Source organism: Heterodontus francisci, chromosome 27, assembly GCF_036365525.1.
Source record: "Heterodontus francisci isolate sHetFra1 chromosome 27, sHetFra1.hap1, whole genome shotgun sequence".
Classification (NCBI taxonomy): domain Eukaryota; kingdom Metazoa; phylum Chordata; class Chondrichthyes; order Heterodontiformes; family Heterodontidae; genus Heterodontus; species Heterodontus francisci.
In genome coordinates, this window is record NC_090397.1 from 5,782,294 (window position 1) to 5,800,675 (window position 18,382).

Genomic DNA, 18,382 nt, shown 5'->3' on the forward strand with positions numbered 1-18,382 from the left:
AAAACGTTTAGAACACCATTCAGAAGATACTATTTCAGATGGTTACTATTTGATCTGTGCATCAGCCAAGACATTTTCCAATAATACATGGATGGGAAAATGGAATATGTCCTGGGCTGTATCTGTGTAGCTGACGATATTGTGGTCATGGGGCGGATCAAGGCAGAGCGTGACTGAAACTTGCATTAGCTAATGCTGGCTGTTCGTCATGAGGGCCTTGTGTTTAATAGCAAGAAGTGTAAGGTCAACGTTGGACACATCAACTTGAATCGCCATAGCAAACAAGGCTACAGGCCAAGCGCTGGAAAATGGGATTAGAATAGTTAGGGGCTTGATGACTGGCACAGACACGATGGGCCGAAGGGGCTGTTTCTGTGCTGTATAACTTTATGACTCTATGACTTCTTTGGGTCTATATATTCTGCCACAGGAATACGCCCAGACCCAGATAAGATCGAAGATATCAGAGTCATGCCAACTCTCCAGAACCAGGAAGACCTAACAACAGTGTCTAGGGCGGTTCAACTTTTTGGCTTCGTACATCCCCATTTCCACTGAGTGAGCAGCACCGCTTAGGGAACTGCTGCGTAAAGATACCCCTTACTTGTGGCAGTAAGACCACCAGCAGGTGTTTGAATCCTTAAAGTTAGCTTTGGGCTCAAGGGCTGTGCCGAGTAGTAACTTCCCACTGGTACCTGTCCTCGCAACCCAGGGAGGCGGACTGATTGTGGTTTTGCTCACAGCTTGTCCTTCCACCAAGACCTTCCCAGCCCTACATGAGCTGAGCCTGCTACACGGATCTGGGCTATTTCTGGAGGGACGAGCCTCAATAAAAACATGTTTCAAGTCCTCAATGGTGGAACAGGCGGATGAATGAGGCACATGTACATCAACAACTGTGAAGGCGGATGTAGGGTGCAGTGGAATTGGTACTCGCCATTCGTAAAGGCTTGTCATGCCATTGGGTAAAGATTGCCAATCCATCAAGACTGTGCGGTTGTCAACTGTGCACCGACTTCCTCACGTTAAAAGAAGACACGCCCAGTACTCTGCAGGGACACCATAAATCCCTGTGGCGATGGACGAGTGGAGTTGGAGACAGGGCTGTGAACCTGGAGGTGTCTCGTCACAAACCTGCACATAGGCAGTGGTTGCCTGATGGTCGTTGTGCTCTTGGAAGTGAGACAGAAGTAGCTCCCCGATAGCGGCATCCATGACTGAGCCTTCCTTTTTAAGGTCCCCTCTTCTCACCTCACTTGAGAAAAGATGCCTCAAACATCGACTGTCCCGACTGGGGAACCGCACCCAGTGGGACCACAATCCTCACGGTCGGAAACACACAAACAAGCAAAAAAACACATGAATTTCTGTACCTGGATGGTACACACGCTTATGGACAATCAAAACAGTGATTGTCCTGAAAGGAGAACCACCAGAGTTTCTCAGGAGCTTGAGAGATATAACATCAATGTTGCTGCTGTCCATGAAACCCAGTAGGCCAGCTTAGAGAGGAAGGAGGAAGATACACTTTTGTTCACAGGGGAAACCAGAGAAGGTTTGTCGTATCCATAGGATTGGATTCACCAACAAAAATAGAATCGCTGATATATTTACAGAACTTCCAATTGACATTGACGAATGGCCCATGACCCTACGCCTTCAACTCAGTGGCTAATGGGCCACAATCATCAGTGCTTATGGTCCCACACTCGATTCTACTGATGAAACCAAAGAGTTCTTTTATGCAGATCTGGATTCTGCACTGGCAGCCATCCCAAAATAAGACAAACTGATTCTTTTGGAAGAATTTAATGCCAGAGTTGGGCACAACAACACCATCTGGTAGGGCACCAGTGGGAAAGAAGGAATTGGGAAATCAAATGTCAATGGTCTCCTCCTCCTCACTGAACATGGGCTCACCATCACGAATACATTCTTTCATCAGAAAGATAAAGACAAGACAACAATCCAAGCATTGGCCCCTCCTGGGCTACGTCATTGTCCGAGCTGAGGATAGGAAAGATATGCACATCACCTGAGTCAAGTGTGGTGCAAATGACTGCTGGACAGACCACAGACTTGTACGCACCACCACGAGCATACACTTGGCACCCAAACACTGAAGATCCTCAAAGAAATCCACGAGAAGATTTAACATCCACATTCTCCAGGATATAAAAACAAGAGAACAACTCCAGGTGTAACTTTCCTCCTGTCTTACTCTCACAAGTTCCAATGATGCCAGCGTGGAAGGGCTTTGGGGAAAGATCAAATCTGTGATCCAAGAGACATGCACCCAGACCATCGGGTTTGAATCTCACAAGCACCAAGATTGGCTCGATGAGAATGATGAAGAAATCTGCAAAATTCTCAATCGGAAACAGCAAGCCATCATTAAGTGTCAAAATCATCCTAGATCACAGCAGAAATTAGAAGAATCTTTACTAATCAGAGTTGAAGCTCAGAGAATGATAGGTGGCATCAAGAATAAGTGGTGGGTAGAGAAGGCCAATGAAATCCAACGTTATGCAGACCTGCACGACATGTGTAGCTTCTTCCAGGCCATCAAGACCATCTATGGACCCTCCCCTCTCCGAGCTGAAGACAGCATTACTCTGCTCAAAGATGATGCAGCTATCTGAGACCATTGGAGGGAGCACTGGCAGAACCTTCTCAATTGGGAGTTTACCGAATCAGATGAAACCATCAAAACAATCCCTCAACAGCCTGAGAGATCATATTTGGGTATGATGGCAACACTTGCTGAGATACAAAAGGCTATCCAACAGATGAAGAAGAAGGCATGTGGTCTGGACAACAGTCCTGCAGAGATCTATAAAGCTGGTGGTCATGAAAACTTGCTCAAACTCTCAGAACTGTTTACAAAAATCTGGGAAGAACAGGTACTACCTCCCGACTTCCACAATGCCATCATTGTTTTACTTTTGAATAAGGGTGATAAATTTATTTGTGGGAACTATAGAGGCATATCCCGTCTGTCACTAAAATAAAAGCAAAATACTGCAGATGCTAGAAATCTGAAATAAAAACAAGAAATGCTGGAAATACTGATGAAGGATCACGGACCTGAAACGTTACCTCTGCTTCTCTCTCCACAGATGCTGACAGACCTGCTGAGTATTTCCAGCATTTCTTGTTTTTATATCCCTTCTGTAAACTGTCAGAAGATTGTCACATGAATTCTCCTGAACTGCCTCCCACCTATCAGCAAAGGCGTACTTCCAGAGACCCAATGTGGTTTCCAGCCATCCAGGGAAATGATTTTTGTCACTTGACCAATCCAAGAAAATGCAAAGAGCTCTACAGGGCTTAATTGATCTGTCAAAAACCTTTGGTTCCATCAACAGTGAAGCTCTTTGGTAAGTTCTCCACAGACTTCGATGTCCAGCATAATATGTTACTTTCCTGTGACTCTTGCATCATGGTATGACAGCAACCATCCTTTGCAATGGATTTGAGACTGAGCCCTTTCATATCTGAATGGGCGTCAAGCAAGGCTTTGTGATTGCACCAACTCTCTTCATTATTTACCTCAGCCTGGTTATGGAACTTTTTCGTGACCAACTCCCACAAGGAGTCATGATTGAGTTTCGACTAGGCAGGAGGTTTTTCAACCTTAACAGGCTGATAGCCAAGACTAAAGTGACTCTCCAGCACATTCATGACTTATAATATGCTGATGGCTACGCAATTGTGGCCCTCACTGCAAGTGATATTCAGACCACCCTCAAACTCTTCAACTCTGCATACAAAAGAGTTGGTCTCTCATTCAAGTCAGTAAGACCAAAATCCTACACCAGCCCTCCCCCGGAGAAGCACCTACATCTCCGGCAACTGTTATTGATGGGGAGACTTTAGAAGTCATGGAACACATTCCATATCTCAACAGCTACCTTTCCATAAAGGTTACCATTGAAGTGGAGATCCAGTACAGAATTGGTTGTGCCAGCGCAGCCTTCCAAAAATTGCACAACTGGGTCTTCGACAACAGAGATCTCCATGAGAGGACAAAGGCTTTAGTCTACAAAGCTGTTGTTATCACCACTCTTTTATATGGCAGTGAGACCTTGGTCATCTACCAAAGGCACCTCCGGTCGCTGGAGAATTTCCACCAGCGGTGTCTCCGTAGGATGCTCAAAGTCAAGTGTGAAGTCAGGTGAACAAACTCCAGCATCCTCACCGAAGCCAATTCCTCCAGCATCGCAACCATGATCATGTGAAATCAGTTCCGCTGGTCTGGACACTGCATCCACATGCCAAATAATTGGCTTCCAAAGCAGATCCACCTTTCACAACTTAAGGATGGCACCCGATATCAAGGAGGACAGAGAAAACATTTGAAGTACACTCTGAAGGCCTTACTGAAAAGGGGACAATTGACATCGGTGCCTGGGATGCCTCATCCAACAAGCCTCAACACAGTCAGAAACTGACCATATAAACACTGCTGTGGAGAATCGTCAAAAGAGGAAGGACAACAGGACCCTGGATCGAGGAGCCCCCCCCCCCCTCCATCAGGGCAACACTTGTCCTCTCGGCACAAAGATTGGTGACTGCAGGATTGGCCTGCTGAGTCACCTGAGCACACACAAATCATGAACTCTGGCAGATGTCATCCTCGTTTTGAGGGACTGATGACATTGACGAAAGTTAGCTCGTCAAGTCAAGACAGCGTGCTACAGTATTACAACCGGACCAAAGAGACCACACTTGAGGCTGATTCTTCCAGAAGTGATTAGGTGCCTGCATCATGCAGGAAGGGGAGCCAGTCGCTTTCACATTGAAGAATTTGTCACAAACCCAATCCAATTACTCTAACGTTGAATGTGAAACTTTAGCTCTGGTTTTTATATTATCGTTAGATTTCACACCTATTTGTTCAGAAAACATTTTACCATGGAGACTGACCACAAGCCACTTGAAACCATATGGCGCAAACTGTTAACGTGTGCTCTTCTGTGGTTGCAGAGGCTTTTGGTGAAGGTCGAGGGGTGGTGAAATCCTGTGAGGCATGTCAAAGTTGGCAAACAAATCAACAAGAGGAACGCTTGATCCCACATGAAACACCTTCACATCCAGGGGAGAAGACTGGCATGGATTTATTTCACTTTCAAGGTGATGACTTCCTCCTTGTTATGGATTACTTCACCAACTTTCCGATCATCAAGCAGCTGTAAGATATGTGAAGTGCAGTGGTTGCTGATACAGTCAGTGCTCTGATCAGCCCATTTGGTGTGCTGGAAGAAATTATCTCCAATAATGGGCCGCAATATACAGGAAGACCATTGAGACATGTGTGCCAGGTGGGCAGTCCGTCACGTGACATCGTCATCACATTATCCAAACTCAATCAGCATGGCTGAACACATGGTGCGCACCATCAAATCATTAATTTTAAAGTGTATGCAGACAGGACAAGATCTCAAAGTTGCAATGCAGCAGCTCCGAGCTACTCCATTGGACATGGGCTTATCGTTGCCTGCAGAGATAATGTTTAGAAGGCAGGTAAGAACCACCCTGCCTCGTCCTCATCTTTCTGTGTTTTCCACAGTTAACAATATACTTCTGTCTAAACAAGGGAAGCTGAAGGCATCGTATGGCAGGCAAGCAGGAGCAGAATTGCATTGATTGCAAGTAGGACAAAGATCAGAGTCCAACGAAGTGATGGAAGGTGTCGTTGGCAGTGCTATCAAGTGGCACTTGCTCAGCAATAATCTGCTCATTGATGCTCAGGGTCACTCAGCTCCTGGCGTCATTACTGCCTTGGTCCAAAAATGGTCAAAAGAGCTGAACTCCAGAAGTGAGGTCAAAGTGACTGCCCTTGACATCAAGGCAGCATTGGACTGAGAATGGCATCATGGAGCCCCAGCAAAACTGGAGTCAATGGGAATCAGGGGGAAAACTCTCCGCTGGTTGGAGTCATACCTAGCACAAAGGAAGATCGGTGTGGTTGTTGGAGGGTAATCATCTCAGTCCCAGGACATCACTGCAGGAGTTCCTCAGGGTAGTGTCCTAGGCCCAACCATCTTCAGCTGCTTCGTCAATGACCTTAACTCCTCCTCCATTATGAGGTCAGAAATGGGGATGTTCGCTGATGATTGCACAATGTTCAGCACCATCCGCAACTCCTCAGATACTGAAGCAACCCATATTCATATGCAGCAAGACCTGGACAATATCCAGGCTTGGGCTCATGAGTGGCAAGTAACATTCACGCCACACAAGTGCCAGGCAGTGACCATCTCAAACAAGAGAGAATCTAACCATCTTCCCTTGACATTCAATGACATTATCATCACTGAATCCCCCACTATCAACATCCTGGGGATCACCATTGACCAGAAACTGAACTGGAGTAGCCATATAAATGCTGTGCCTACAAGAGCAGGTCAGAGGCTGGGAATTCCGCGGCAAGTAACTCACCTCCTGACTCCCCAAAGCCTGTTCACCATCTACAAGGCACAAGTCAGGAGTGTGATGGAATACTCTCCACTTGCCTGGATGGATGCAGCTCCAACAAAACTCAGGAAGCTCGTCACCATCCAGGACAAAGCAGCCTGCTTGATTGGCACCCCATCCACAAACATTCACTCCCTCCACCATCAACACACCATGGCAGTAGTGTGTACCACCTACAAGATGCACTGTAGGAACTCACCAAGTTTCCTTCGACAGCACCTTCCAAACCCATGACCTCTACCACCTAGAAGGACAAGGGCAGGAGATACATGGGAACAACACCACCTGCATGTTCCCCTCTAAGCCACACACCATCCTGACTTGGAACTATATCGCTGTTCCTTCAGTGTCGCTGGGTCAAAATAATCATGGAACTCCCTTCCTAACATCACTGTGGGTCTACCTACCCCACATGGACCCAAGCGGTTCAAGAAGGCGGTTCACCACCACCTTACCATGATGGGCAATCACTCTTGGCTTAGCCAGCAATGCCAAATCCCATGAACGAATGAAAAAAAAGAATGCGAGGCGATCACATTGAAACATTACAGGAAGGACATAATTGCTCTGGAGAGACTACAGAGGAGATTTGACAAGAATGTTGCCAAGGCTTGAAAATTACAGCTCTGAAGAAAGATTGGATAGACTAGGGCTGTTTTCCTTAGAGCAGAGGAGGCTGAGGAGTGATTTAATTGAGGTGTACAAAATTACGAGGGGCCTAGATAGAGTAGACAGGAAGAACATGTTTCCCCTAGTGGAGACGTCAATTACCAGGAGCACAGATTTAAGGTGATTGGTAGAAGGATTAGAGGGGACATGTGGAAAAACCTCATCGTCCTGTGGGTGGTGGGTGTCTGGAATTAAGTGCCCAGATGGGCGGCGGAGGCAGAAACCATCAACTTATTGGACCTGCCTTGAAGTGCTGTAACCTGCAAGGGTATAGACCAGGTGCTGGAAGGTGGGATTAGATTGGGCGACTAGTTCTTTCAGCCAGCACAGACACGATGGGCTGAATGGCCTCTTTCTGGCCGGAATTTTTCTATGGTTCTATGGTTCTTCTATGAAACATACAAGGTTCTGAAGGAGCTGGATAGGATAGACACTGAGAGATCGTTTCCACTGGTCAGGGAACGTAAATCACGGGGGCACAGTCTCAGGATAAGGGGCCGATCATTTAGGACTGAGATGAGGAGTATTTACTTCATTCAAAGGGTTGTGAATCTTTGGAATTCTGTGGATGCTCCATCGTTGAATACATTTAAAGCTGGGATAGATAGATTCTCAGGGAATCAAGGGATATGGCAAGCAGGCGGGAAAGTGGAGTTGAATCATAAGATCAGGCATGATCATATTGAATGGTGGAGCAAGCTCGATGGACCATATGGTCTATTCTTGCTCCTATTTCTTATGTTCTTATTTGTTATTTACAAATAAATATCAAGGAATGTAGGAATCTAAAAATATATTTCCCAGGTTCTAACTAATTTTTGATATAAATTGTCGTTTGGTAGTACAGAACTTGAGTATTGCTGAAAATAGGGACATGTTGTCGAAGCTTTTCATCTTGCACTCATCAGGGAAATCTGCAAGAATACCAATGTAAGGGAAAACAACGACTTTATATTGTATAAAAAGAGAGTGCTGATTGGTTGGCAAGTGAACTCCGACTGGTAGACGCGTTGCCATGGAAAACAGGTGCGTTCTCCATGGTAATGCCTCTACCAGAGTTCGCTTGTCAACCAATCAACTCTCTCTTCTCATACAGTATAAAGTCGCTGTTTTCCCTTACCTTGGTATTGTTGCGGATTGTCCTGATGAGTGCAAGACGAAAAGCTTCGACAACATGTCTCTAGTTTCAGCAATGCTCAGTTTTTAATATTTTAATTCACATTCATGTTGAGCAAACATTTATAAATTTCCCCAGCCAGCTGCTGTTATATTATTAGAGTTATGGTTAGGTGCAGTTTACTTTATTTAATTGTTAAAGTGAAGTAAAATACTATCTTGTGTTGAATTAACAAAACCAGCTATAATTTATTTCTTTGATCCTTGTAATCCCATGGTCTGTATGTTCCTGGTCATGTCATTTGATGGGATATGTTTGGAGGGGCCTTGTATTGGCCACAGGTCCTTGCCTTTTAGACGAGGCAGCATTTAAATCCATTTACCTTAATCGCCCGAGCTTCCTGTGCAGCTTTGTTTGCTGTTGCCTCATCTGCTTCCACTACCCTCTTCACAATTTCCACCTCCTGTGTCTCCTCAGCGATGACATTCAGTAGCTCCTCTGTCTCCTGGTCTCGCTCCATTAACAAAGGCTTCAGGCCTGTCAGTTCCTGCTGCATTATTGCAATCTGATTGGATATAGCAAGATAAATTTAGACATCTGGGTTACAACGCAATGCTGCTCTATTAGTCTGTGTGTAAGATCGAGCCCTTCGGGGTCAGTCTTCATCTTGACTCCATGGGTGGTCATCTGACCAAATGAATCCACTGCCCATTATGGAACCCAGTCAGATCTCCATTCCATTCAACTCAGTGGGACGGGAATCAGGTGGGTTCTGTAAAGGCTGGGTGATCCACTCCATTAGGATACTGCCCAGGTGGCCAAAATGGAAACTCACTCCCTTGCATTTTCATTGTACATATAAAGCTGAGGCAGGACACCCAGGAAACATAACAGAAACAAACAATGGGGTGGGGCCGATGGGGTTGTGGGGGTGGGGGGGGGGGGGGGCGGAGATGGCTCCAAGTGTAGCAGTCTGATCAAGCAACTTCACCATTACTTATCATTTGACAGTTTTGGTAATTAGCACTACTCTAACTTCTCCACAAAGTTTATAATTGAGCAGCACTGAAATACAACAATGATTACAATGCCAATTAAAATAATTATTAGCCTGAGAACAAAAATAAAATCACTATTGTGCTCAAAAAACCCTCAAATCTGCCTGTCTGATATTTATCACAATTGTGATTGGATTAAAGTCTGTTATCCAACTAATAAACCCCAACCCTTTAGTGAGTTTACGTTAGGGGAGTGTGTTCTAGCTGCTGATGGTATCACAGATGAGGAAGAGGAAGGACAAGGAGAGTATGGTGGAGGAGGGTGAATACTTCTTTACAGAGGAAACACCTGAAAAGGATGGATTCCTTGGATTTCACAGGTGAGCCCATGTGTATCCCTGATTTTAATTTTTCCACAATTGATTGCCTTGCCTTCAGTTGCCTGGGCCCCAACCTCTGGAATTCCCGCCCTACACCTCTTCACCTCCTTAAGACAATCCTTAAACCCTACCTCTTTAGCCAAGCTTTTGGTCATCTGACCTAATATCTCCTGGCTCGGTGTCATACATTGTTTTGTAATACTCCTGTAAAGTGCCTTGGGGTGTTTTATTACATTAAAGGTGCTGCATAAATATAAGTTGTTATTGTCATAGTTGCTTTGGTTTTAGAAAACGGAAGGTGGCCTCAATACCATTCATCTCACACTTGATGGGATTCTGAATTTCCAACACGAGCTGCCCAATACAGACAAAGTGTCTGCTTTGCGGGACGCCTGTGTCACAGGCTCATTCTCGGACCCAGAGAAGATTTCTGTGGAACTTTGGAATCTGTAGTGTCGAACTATACAGAGATGGTTAGTCAACCCCTCGGCACAGGAAATAGGAGTAGGAGTAGGCCACTCGGCCACTCAAGCCTGCTCCGCCATTAAGCTAGATCATGGCTGATCATCTACCTTAATGCCTGTACTATCCCCATATCCCTTGCTATCTTTAATATCCATAAAGCGATCAATCTCTGTCTTGAATATACTCAATGACTAAGCCTCCACAGCCCTCTAGGGTAGAGAATTCTAATTTTCCAAAATTCCCTAGATTCAGGGAAGGTTGCATTGGATTGGAAAATAGCCAATGTAACTCCTTTATTCAAAAAGAAAAGGAGACAGAAAGCAGGAAACTACAGGCCAGGTAGCTTAACATCTGTCATAGTTAGAAACTATTATTAAAGACGTTATAGCAGGGCACATAGAAAAATTCAAGGTAAGCAGGCAGAGTCAACATGGTTTTGTGAAAGGGAAATCATGTTTAACCAATTTACTGGAGTTCTTTGAAGTAGTAACATGTGCTGTGGATAAAGGGGAACCGGTGGATGTACTGTACATAGATTTTCAGAAGGCATTTGATAAGCTGCCACATCAAAGATTATTGCAGAAAAATAAAAGCTCATGGTGAAGGGGGTAATATTTTGGCATGGATAGAAGATTGGCTAGCTAACAGGAAACAGAAAGTAGGCATAAATGGGTCATTTTCTGGTAGGCAAGATTTTTAAAAAAAATTTTTTTTATTTAGAGATACAGCACTGAAACAGGCCCTTCGGCCCACCAAGTCTGTGCCAACCAACAACCACCCATTTATTCTAACCCTACAGTAATCCCATATTCCCTATCACCTCCCTACACTAGGGGCAATTTACAACAGCCAATTTACCTATTACCTGCAAGTCTTTGGATGTGGGAGGAAACCGGAGCACCCGGCGAAAACCCATGCAGACACAGGGAGAACTTGCAAACTCCGCACAGGCAGTACCCAGAATCGAACCCGGGTCGCTGGAGCTGTGAGGCTGCGGTGCTAACCACTGTGCCACTGTGCCACCCACAGAGAACTGTGCTGGAGCCTGAACTTTTTACAATTTATATAAATGATATATGGATGAGGGGACTGAAGGTATGGTTCCTAAATTTGCTGATGACACCATAGACACAAAGATAGGTAGGAAAATAAGTTGTGAAGAGGACATAGGAGGCTGCAAAGGGATATAGATAGGTTAAGTGAGTGGCCAAAGATCTGGCAAATGGAGCATAATGTGGGAAAATGTGAAATTGTCCATTTTGGCAGGAGGAATAAAAAAATATATTATTTAAATGGTAAGAGATTGCTGAGCTCTGAGATGCAGAGGGATCTGGGTGTCCTAGTGCATGAATCGCAATAGGTTAGTATGCAGGTACAGCAAGTAATTAGGAAAGCTAATAAATTGTTATTGTTTATTGTGAGGGGAATTGAATACAAAATTAGGAAGGTTATGCTTCAGTTATACAGGACATTGGTGAGACCACATCTGGAGTACTATGTACAGTATTGGTCTCCTTATTTAAGGAAGGATGTAAATGCATTGGAAGCAGTTCAGAGAAGGTTTACTAGACTAATACCTGGAATGGGCAGGTTATCTTATCAGGAAAGGTTGGACAGGCTAGGTTTGTTTAAGAGCTTGCTGGAGTTTAGAAGAGTAAGAGGCAACTTGATTGAAACATGTAAGATTCTGAGGGTCTTGACAGGGTGGATGTGGAAAGGATGTTTCCCCTTGTGGGAGAATCTAGAACTAGGGCTCACTGTTTAAAAATAAGGGGTCGCCCATTTAAGACAGAGATGAGGAGAATTTTTTTCTCTCAGAGGGTCGTGAGTCTTTGGAATTCTCTTCCTCAAAAGGCAGTGGGAGCAGAGTCTTTGAATATTTTGAAGGCAGAGGTAAATAGATTCAATAGAGCAAAAGGGTGAAAGGTTGTTGGGGGAAGGTGGGAATGTGGACTTGAGGTTACAATCAAATCAGCCATGATCTTGTTGAATAGCAGAGCAGGCTCGAGAGGCCAAGTGGCCTATTTCTGCTCCTAATTCGTATGTTCGTAAAGATTCACCACCCTCTGAGTGAAGAAATTCCACCTCATCGCAGTCTTAAATGGTCTGCCCCTTATTCTGAGACTATGTCCCCTGGTTCTGGACTCACCAGCCAGGGGAAACATCCTATCCACATCTACCCTGTCTAGCCCTGTAAGAATTTTGTCTGCTTCAATAAAATCACCTCTCATCCTTCTAAATTTCAGAGGATATAGGCCCAGTCTCCTCAATCTCTCCTCCCAGGGATCAGTCTGGTGAACCTTTGTTGCACTCCTTCTATGGCAAATATATCCTTCCTTAGGTAAGGAGACCAAATCTGTACACAATACTCCAGGTGGGGCCTCACCAAGGCTTCATACAATTGCAGCAAGACTTCTTTACTTCTGTACTCAAATCCTTTTGCAGTAAAGGCCAACTTACCATTTGCCTTCCTAATTGCTTGCTGCACCAGCATATTAGTGACTCATGAACAAGGACACCCAGGTCTCTTTCAACATCAACACTTTCCAATCTCTCACCATTTAACAAATACTCTGCATTTGCATTTTTCCTACCAAATCATTGAACTGAGGAAGACAGAACTTGCATTCAGACAGTGCCTTTAACATCAGACTGATGTAGTAAAGGAAAGCACCATCTATGGAGGTGTGGAGCTGGTGAGAAGAGGAAATGGCTCAGCAGTGATGGGAGAAATCCCAGCCACCCTGATACAGCAGCATTCCAAAATGCATCAACGTTGGGTTCATTGATAAGCTTGCCTTCAAAACAAGTCGGAACCCAACACGTAGATTTTTTGGGAAACCTGGAGGGGAATTTGCAGGTGGTGGTGTTCCCATGCGTCTGTTGCCCTTGTCTTTCTAGGTGGTAGAGGTCGCGGGTTTGGAAGGTGATGTCGAAGGAGCCTTGGTGAGTTGCTGCAGTGCATTTTGTAGATGGTACACACTGCTGTCACTGTGTGTCGGTGGTGGAGGGAGTGAATGTTTATGGATGGGGTGCCAATCAAGCGGGCTGCTTTTTCCTAGAGGGTGTCGAATTTCCTGAGTGTTGTTGGAGCCACACTCATCCAGGCAAGTGGGGAGTATTCCACCACACTCCTGACTTGTGCTTTGTAGACAGGCTTTGGGGAGTCAGGAGGTGGGTTACTTGTTGCAGAATTCCCAGCCTCTTGTAGCCATAGTATTTATATAGCTACTCGAATTCAGTTTCTGATCAATGGTAACCCCCAGCATGTTGATCGTGGGGGATTCAGTGATGGTAATGCCATTGAATGTCAAGGGGAGGTGGTTAGATTCTCTCTTATTGGAGATGGTCATTGTGTGGCACTTGTGTGATGCGAATGTTACTTGCCACTTATCAGCCTAAGCCTGAATGTTGTCCAGGTCTAGCTGCAGATGGGCACGGACTGCTTCAGTATCTGAGGAGTTGCAAACAAAACCTGCCCATTATGTAAATGCAAGTTCTATCAGTATTCTTTTCCTGCTCAGTTATAGAGATGTGTCTGAGCCATAATCTGTGGAGTGTCACCGATACACATTTGTATAATTTTAACATCTTGTCAACAGTTCTATGCCATTTTAAACTGTGGGATCGCCATGGAGCCTACTCTGGGTAAACAAGAGACTGTCCTCCAATATCACAGATTGTAAATACACCCATTGTGAATTCATTGCTCACTGGGGTGAGTGGATGGGCTTGTATCCTAAACATGGATATGGCTAAAGGGCTGAGAAATAATGATTGCAAACCATTCAGATCTGCCCTCCTCCAGGCCTAAATTGCACACAGATATGCCTGGAGTTTCCTCAGGTTTTCTCCTGATCAAGCGCCAGATAATGCACTGGACACACGTGTAAACAGGGTTACCACAATGCCGCCATGCAAGTCCCGTTGACCGATTGGGAGAACCCCGAGAAAATTCCAGGTGCTCACGTGGGTTCAGACAGAAATTGTCCACAGGGAAGTAAGGGTCTGCCTTTTCACATACACATCCTGTGGATGGCTGCCACTCGTTCTCCAAATCACAGGGAATGATGGAGAACTGAATAGGAGGGGCTCAGGGTCAAATTACGTGTGTGCTGTCCTCGGTCCTGGAGCACTTAAGCACATTTTATTTCAACTTACCTGAGACGCTGCAAAGTCCAGCTTTTCCAGTCCAACCACATATCTGTTTTTGTTGGCCAATAACTGGAGTCTTTTCCTTTCTAATAGGTTTTTAAATATTTTAATCAATTCGAGGTAGGATGTAGGTGTGACATAAGTTCTCCTTTGAAGAGTTTCGTAGAATCTGCAGAGGACAAGATATTTGGCAAGTTAACAAAAAGCAGAATATTACAGGTACTGGAATTCTGAAATAAAAACAGAAAATGCTGATACACTCAGCAAGTCAGGCAGCATCTGTGACGAGGAAAACGGAGATAACGGCCCTGCTATTAACAGGGGTGGGTTACGTAGACGTGCGAGAGGTGTTTCAGATGTAATTTTATCTTCACAGCATGCGTTTTTTTTCCTAATGACAGGTTCCCCTCCCAGAAGTTAGCCTGCTTGACAGGCTTGGCTTCCAGTCAGGTGGGAAGGATTCTGCAGCAGGAAAGTCCAATTCACAACCTCAGGAAAGGTCTGAGACTGGGGATGGGGGTGGGTTTCGATTCTTGACCCCTTCAGGGTGTCCAATCACTAACCTGGGATTGGGTCCAATCCGTGACCTGGGGGAAGAATCTGTTCCCTGATCCCCGGGATCTTTGTGTGGTGGAGGGGGTGTCTGATGGGGGTTAGTTTAGGATGGCCCATGGGAAGCACTGCTGCTCCTCCTGGCCCACAAGCAGTGCTCTAACAGCACTTGCATTGCCCCTCAAGCTGTTCCTGCCTCCCTTCAGCCACTGGGTTTCCCGAGGCCTGTGATCCCAGGCCGCCAGTGTTAAACCTGTAAACAGGTAAAATCTGAGGCTTACAGCTTCAGTAAAATGTTTAAATTGCCAATTCACCTGCTGGGACCAGGTTGGCTGCCTGCCCCTTGTCCCACTCTGTTAAACCCAGAGGTGGGTGAGTTTGAGGCGGCTTGGGATTGTATTTGAGATTTTTAAAATTTTAATATTTGATCCAATCCCAACACATTTGTTTTGGCGGTTAAAATTTGCCCCAATATTTCAGGTCGATGACCTATCACAGAACCAGTCATCGAGCTGAAATGTGAACGCTCTATTCCTCTGTCCGCAGACACTACCTGATCTGCAAATCAAATTAGTCACAATACCGTAGAGGAGGAATTCTTGGACTGTATAGGGGACGGTTTTCTCGACCAATACATTGAGGAACCAGCTAGAGAACAGGCCATCCTGGACTGGGTATTGTGTAATGAGAGAGGAATAATTGACAATCTTTTTGTGCGAGACCCCTTGGGGATGAGCGACCATAATATGATAGAATTCTTCATCAAGATGGAGAGTGACGTAGACAAGGGTCCTGAATCTTAGTAAAGGAAACTACGAAGGTATGAGGCGGGAGTTGGCTATGACGGATTGGGAAACGTTACTTAAAGGGATGACAGTGGATAGACAATGGCAAACAATTAAAGAGCACAGTGATGAACTGCAACAATTATTTATCCCTGTCTGGCGCAAAAGTAAAACAGGGAAGGTAACCAAACCATGGCTTATGAGGGAAATTAGAGATAGTATTAGATCCAAGGAAGAGGCATTTAAATTTGCCAGATAAAACAACAGACCTGAGGATTGGGAGCAGTTTAGAATTCAGCAATGGAGGACCAAGGGATTGATTAAGAAGGGGAAAATAGAGTACGAGAGCAAGCTTGTGGGGAACATAAAAACTAACTGTAAAAGTTTCTATAGGTATGTGAAGAGAAAAAGATTGAAGACAAATGCAGGTCCCCTACAGTCAGAAACAGGGGAATTTATTATGGGGAACAAAGAAATGGCTGACTAACTAATTGCATACTTTGGTTCTGTCTTCACAAAGGAGGACACAAATATCATACCCGAAATGTTGGAGAACACAGGGCTTCGTGAGAGAGAGGAACTGAAGGAAATCAGTATTAGTAGAGAAATGGTGTTGGGGAAATTGATGGGATTGAAGGCTGATAAATCCCCAGGGCCTGATGGTATGCATCCCAGAAGTGGCCCTAGAAATAGTGGATGCATTGGTGGTCATCTTCCAAGATTCTATAGACTCTGCAACAGCTCCTACAGATTGGAGGGTAGCTAATGTAACCCCACTATTTAAAAAGGGAGGTAGAGAGAAAGTAGGGAATTATATACCAGTCAGCCTGACGTCGGTAGTGGGGAAAATTCTAGAGTCCATTATCAAAGATTTTATAGCAGAGCACTTAGAGAACAGTGGTAGAATCGGGCAGAGTCGGCATGGATTTACGAAAGGGAAATCATGCTTGACAAATCTACTAGAATTCTTCGAGAATGTAACTAGTAGAGTTGATGAGGGGAAGCCAGTGGATGTGGTTTAATTGGACTTTCAGAAGGCTTTCGACAAAATCCCACAGAAGAGATTAGCGTGTAAAATTAAAGTGCATGGGATTGGGGGTAGTGTATTGCGATGGATAGAAAATTGGTTGGCAGACAGAAAACAAAGAGTAGGGATAAATGGGTCTTTTTCCAAATGGCAGGCAGTAACTAGTGGGGTACCGCAGGGATCGGTGCTAGGACCCCAGCTATTCACAATATATATGAATGATTTAGATGAGGGAACTAAATGTAATATCTCCAGATTTGTCTATGACACAAAACTGGGTGGGAGGGTGAGTTGTGAGGAGGATGCAGAGAGGCTTCAGGGTGATTTGGACAAGTTGAGTGAGTGGGCTAATGCATGGCAGATGCAGTATAATGTGGATAAATGTGAGGTTATCCACTTTGGTAGTAAAAACAGGAAGGCAGATTATTATCTGATGGGTTATAAACTGAGAGAGGGGAATATGCAGCGAGACCTGGGTGTTCTCGTACACCAGTCGCTGAAGGTAAGCATGCAGGTGCAACAGGCGGTAAAAAAGGCAAGTGGTATGTTGCCTTCATAGTGAGAGGATTCGAGTACAGGAGCAGGGATATCTTACTGCAATTATACAGGGCCTTGGTGAGGCCACACCTGGAATATTGTGTACAATTTTGGTCTCCTTATCCGAGGAAGGATGTTCTTGCTGTAGAGGGAGTGCAGCGAAGGTTTTACCAGACTGATTCCTGGGATGGCGGGACTGACGTATGAGGAGAGATTGAGTTGGTTCGGATTATATTCGCTGGAGTTCAGAAGAGTGAGCGGGGAATCTCATAGAAACCTATAAAATTCTAACAGGACTTGACAGGGTAGATGCAGGAAGGCTGTTTGCGATGGTGGGGGAGTCCAGAACCAGGGGTCATAGTCTAAGGATATGGGGTAAACCTTTCAGGACTGAGATGAGGAGAAATTTCTTCACCCAGAGAGTGGTGAACCTGTGGAATTCGCTACCACAGAAAGCAGTTGAGGCCAAAACATTGTATATTTTCAAGAAGGAGTTAGATATAGCTCTTGGGGCGAAAGGGATCAAATGATATGGTGGGAAAGTGGGAACAGGTTACTGAGTTGGATGATCAGCCATGATCATAATGATCATGGGCCAAATAGTCTACTCCGGCTCCTATTTTCTATGTTGCTATGACCTGCTAAGTATTTCCAGCATCATTTGTTTTATTTATTTACCTGAAAAACATAATTCTTTTTCTTTAATAAGTTTTGAAAGATAAACTGAATTAAAATTGACAAATAGAGGTGGCAATTTCTGTTTTCCAGGGTAATTCCTGTATTCTAACCCAAATTCAATTCTTGCTGTGCATTTTTTTAAATTACAATTTTTGTTTTTACATTTAGTGTAATTAGTTAGAAAATGTCGAAAGAATTAGAAATCACAGGTCATTTGCAGATAAAGCAACTTATAGAAAGAGCTGCTCATCACCTGCCTCTTTCCTATCTGACTTCCTGTCTCTCCACTTCCTCTCTGCCTCACACAATCTATGGTGCAGTGTGGGACTGTCTGAGACTTGAGCCCATAATAAGGGAGAATGAAGATTGATGTGCTGTTACACTTAACTAACTGGAGCGAGTGAGGCGGATTCATTAATATAGGCCTGAATACTGTTCCTGCTGCTTTATCTCTTCCCACATTGGACTAAACCAGCAGTGTCAAAGCTAATAGAGTCATAAACATGTTCTAGCACAGAAACAGATCATTAAATCTCTGC

At 44.7% G+C, this 18,382-nt stretch overlaps 1 protein-coding gene across 1 annotated transcript in view; it reads right to left on the reverse strand.

Annotated features, from left to right (window-relative positions):
- LOC137384869 (dynein axonemal heavy chain 3-like) overlaps positions 1–18,382 on the reverse strand; it is a 613,990-nt gene that overhangs the window by 157,905 nt on the left and 437,703 nt on the right. The window contains exons 44-45 of the mRNA XM_068059481.1: positions 14,271–14,433; positions 8,649–8,831 (exon numbers count right to left, since the gene is read on the reverse strand). Of these exons, the coding sequence (XP_067915582.1) occupies positions 8,649–8,831; positions 14,271–14,433 (346 nt within the window). The remainder of the gene's footprint in view (positions 1–8,648; positions 8,832–14,270; positions 14,434–18,382) is intronic.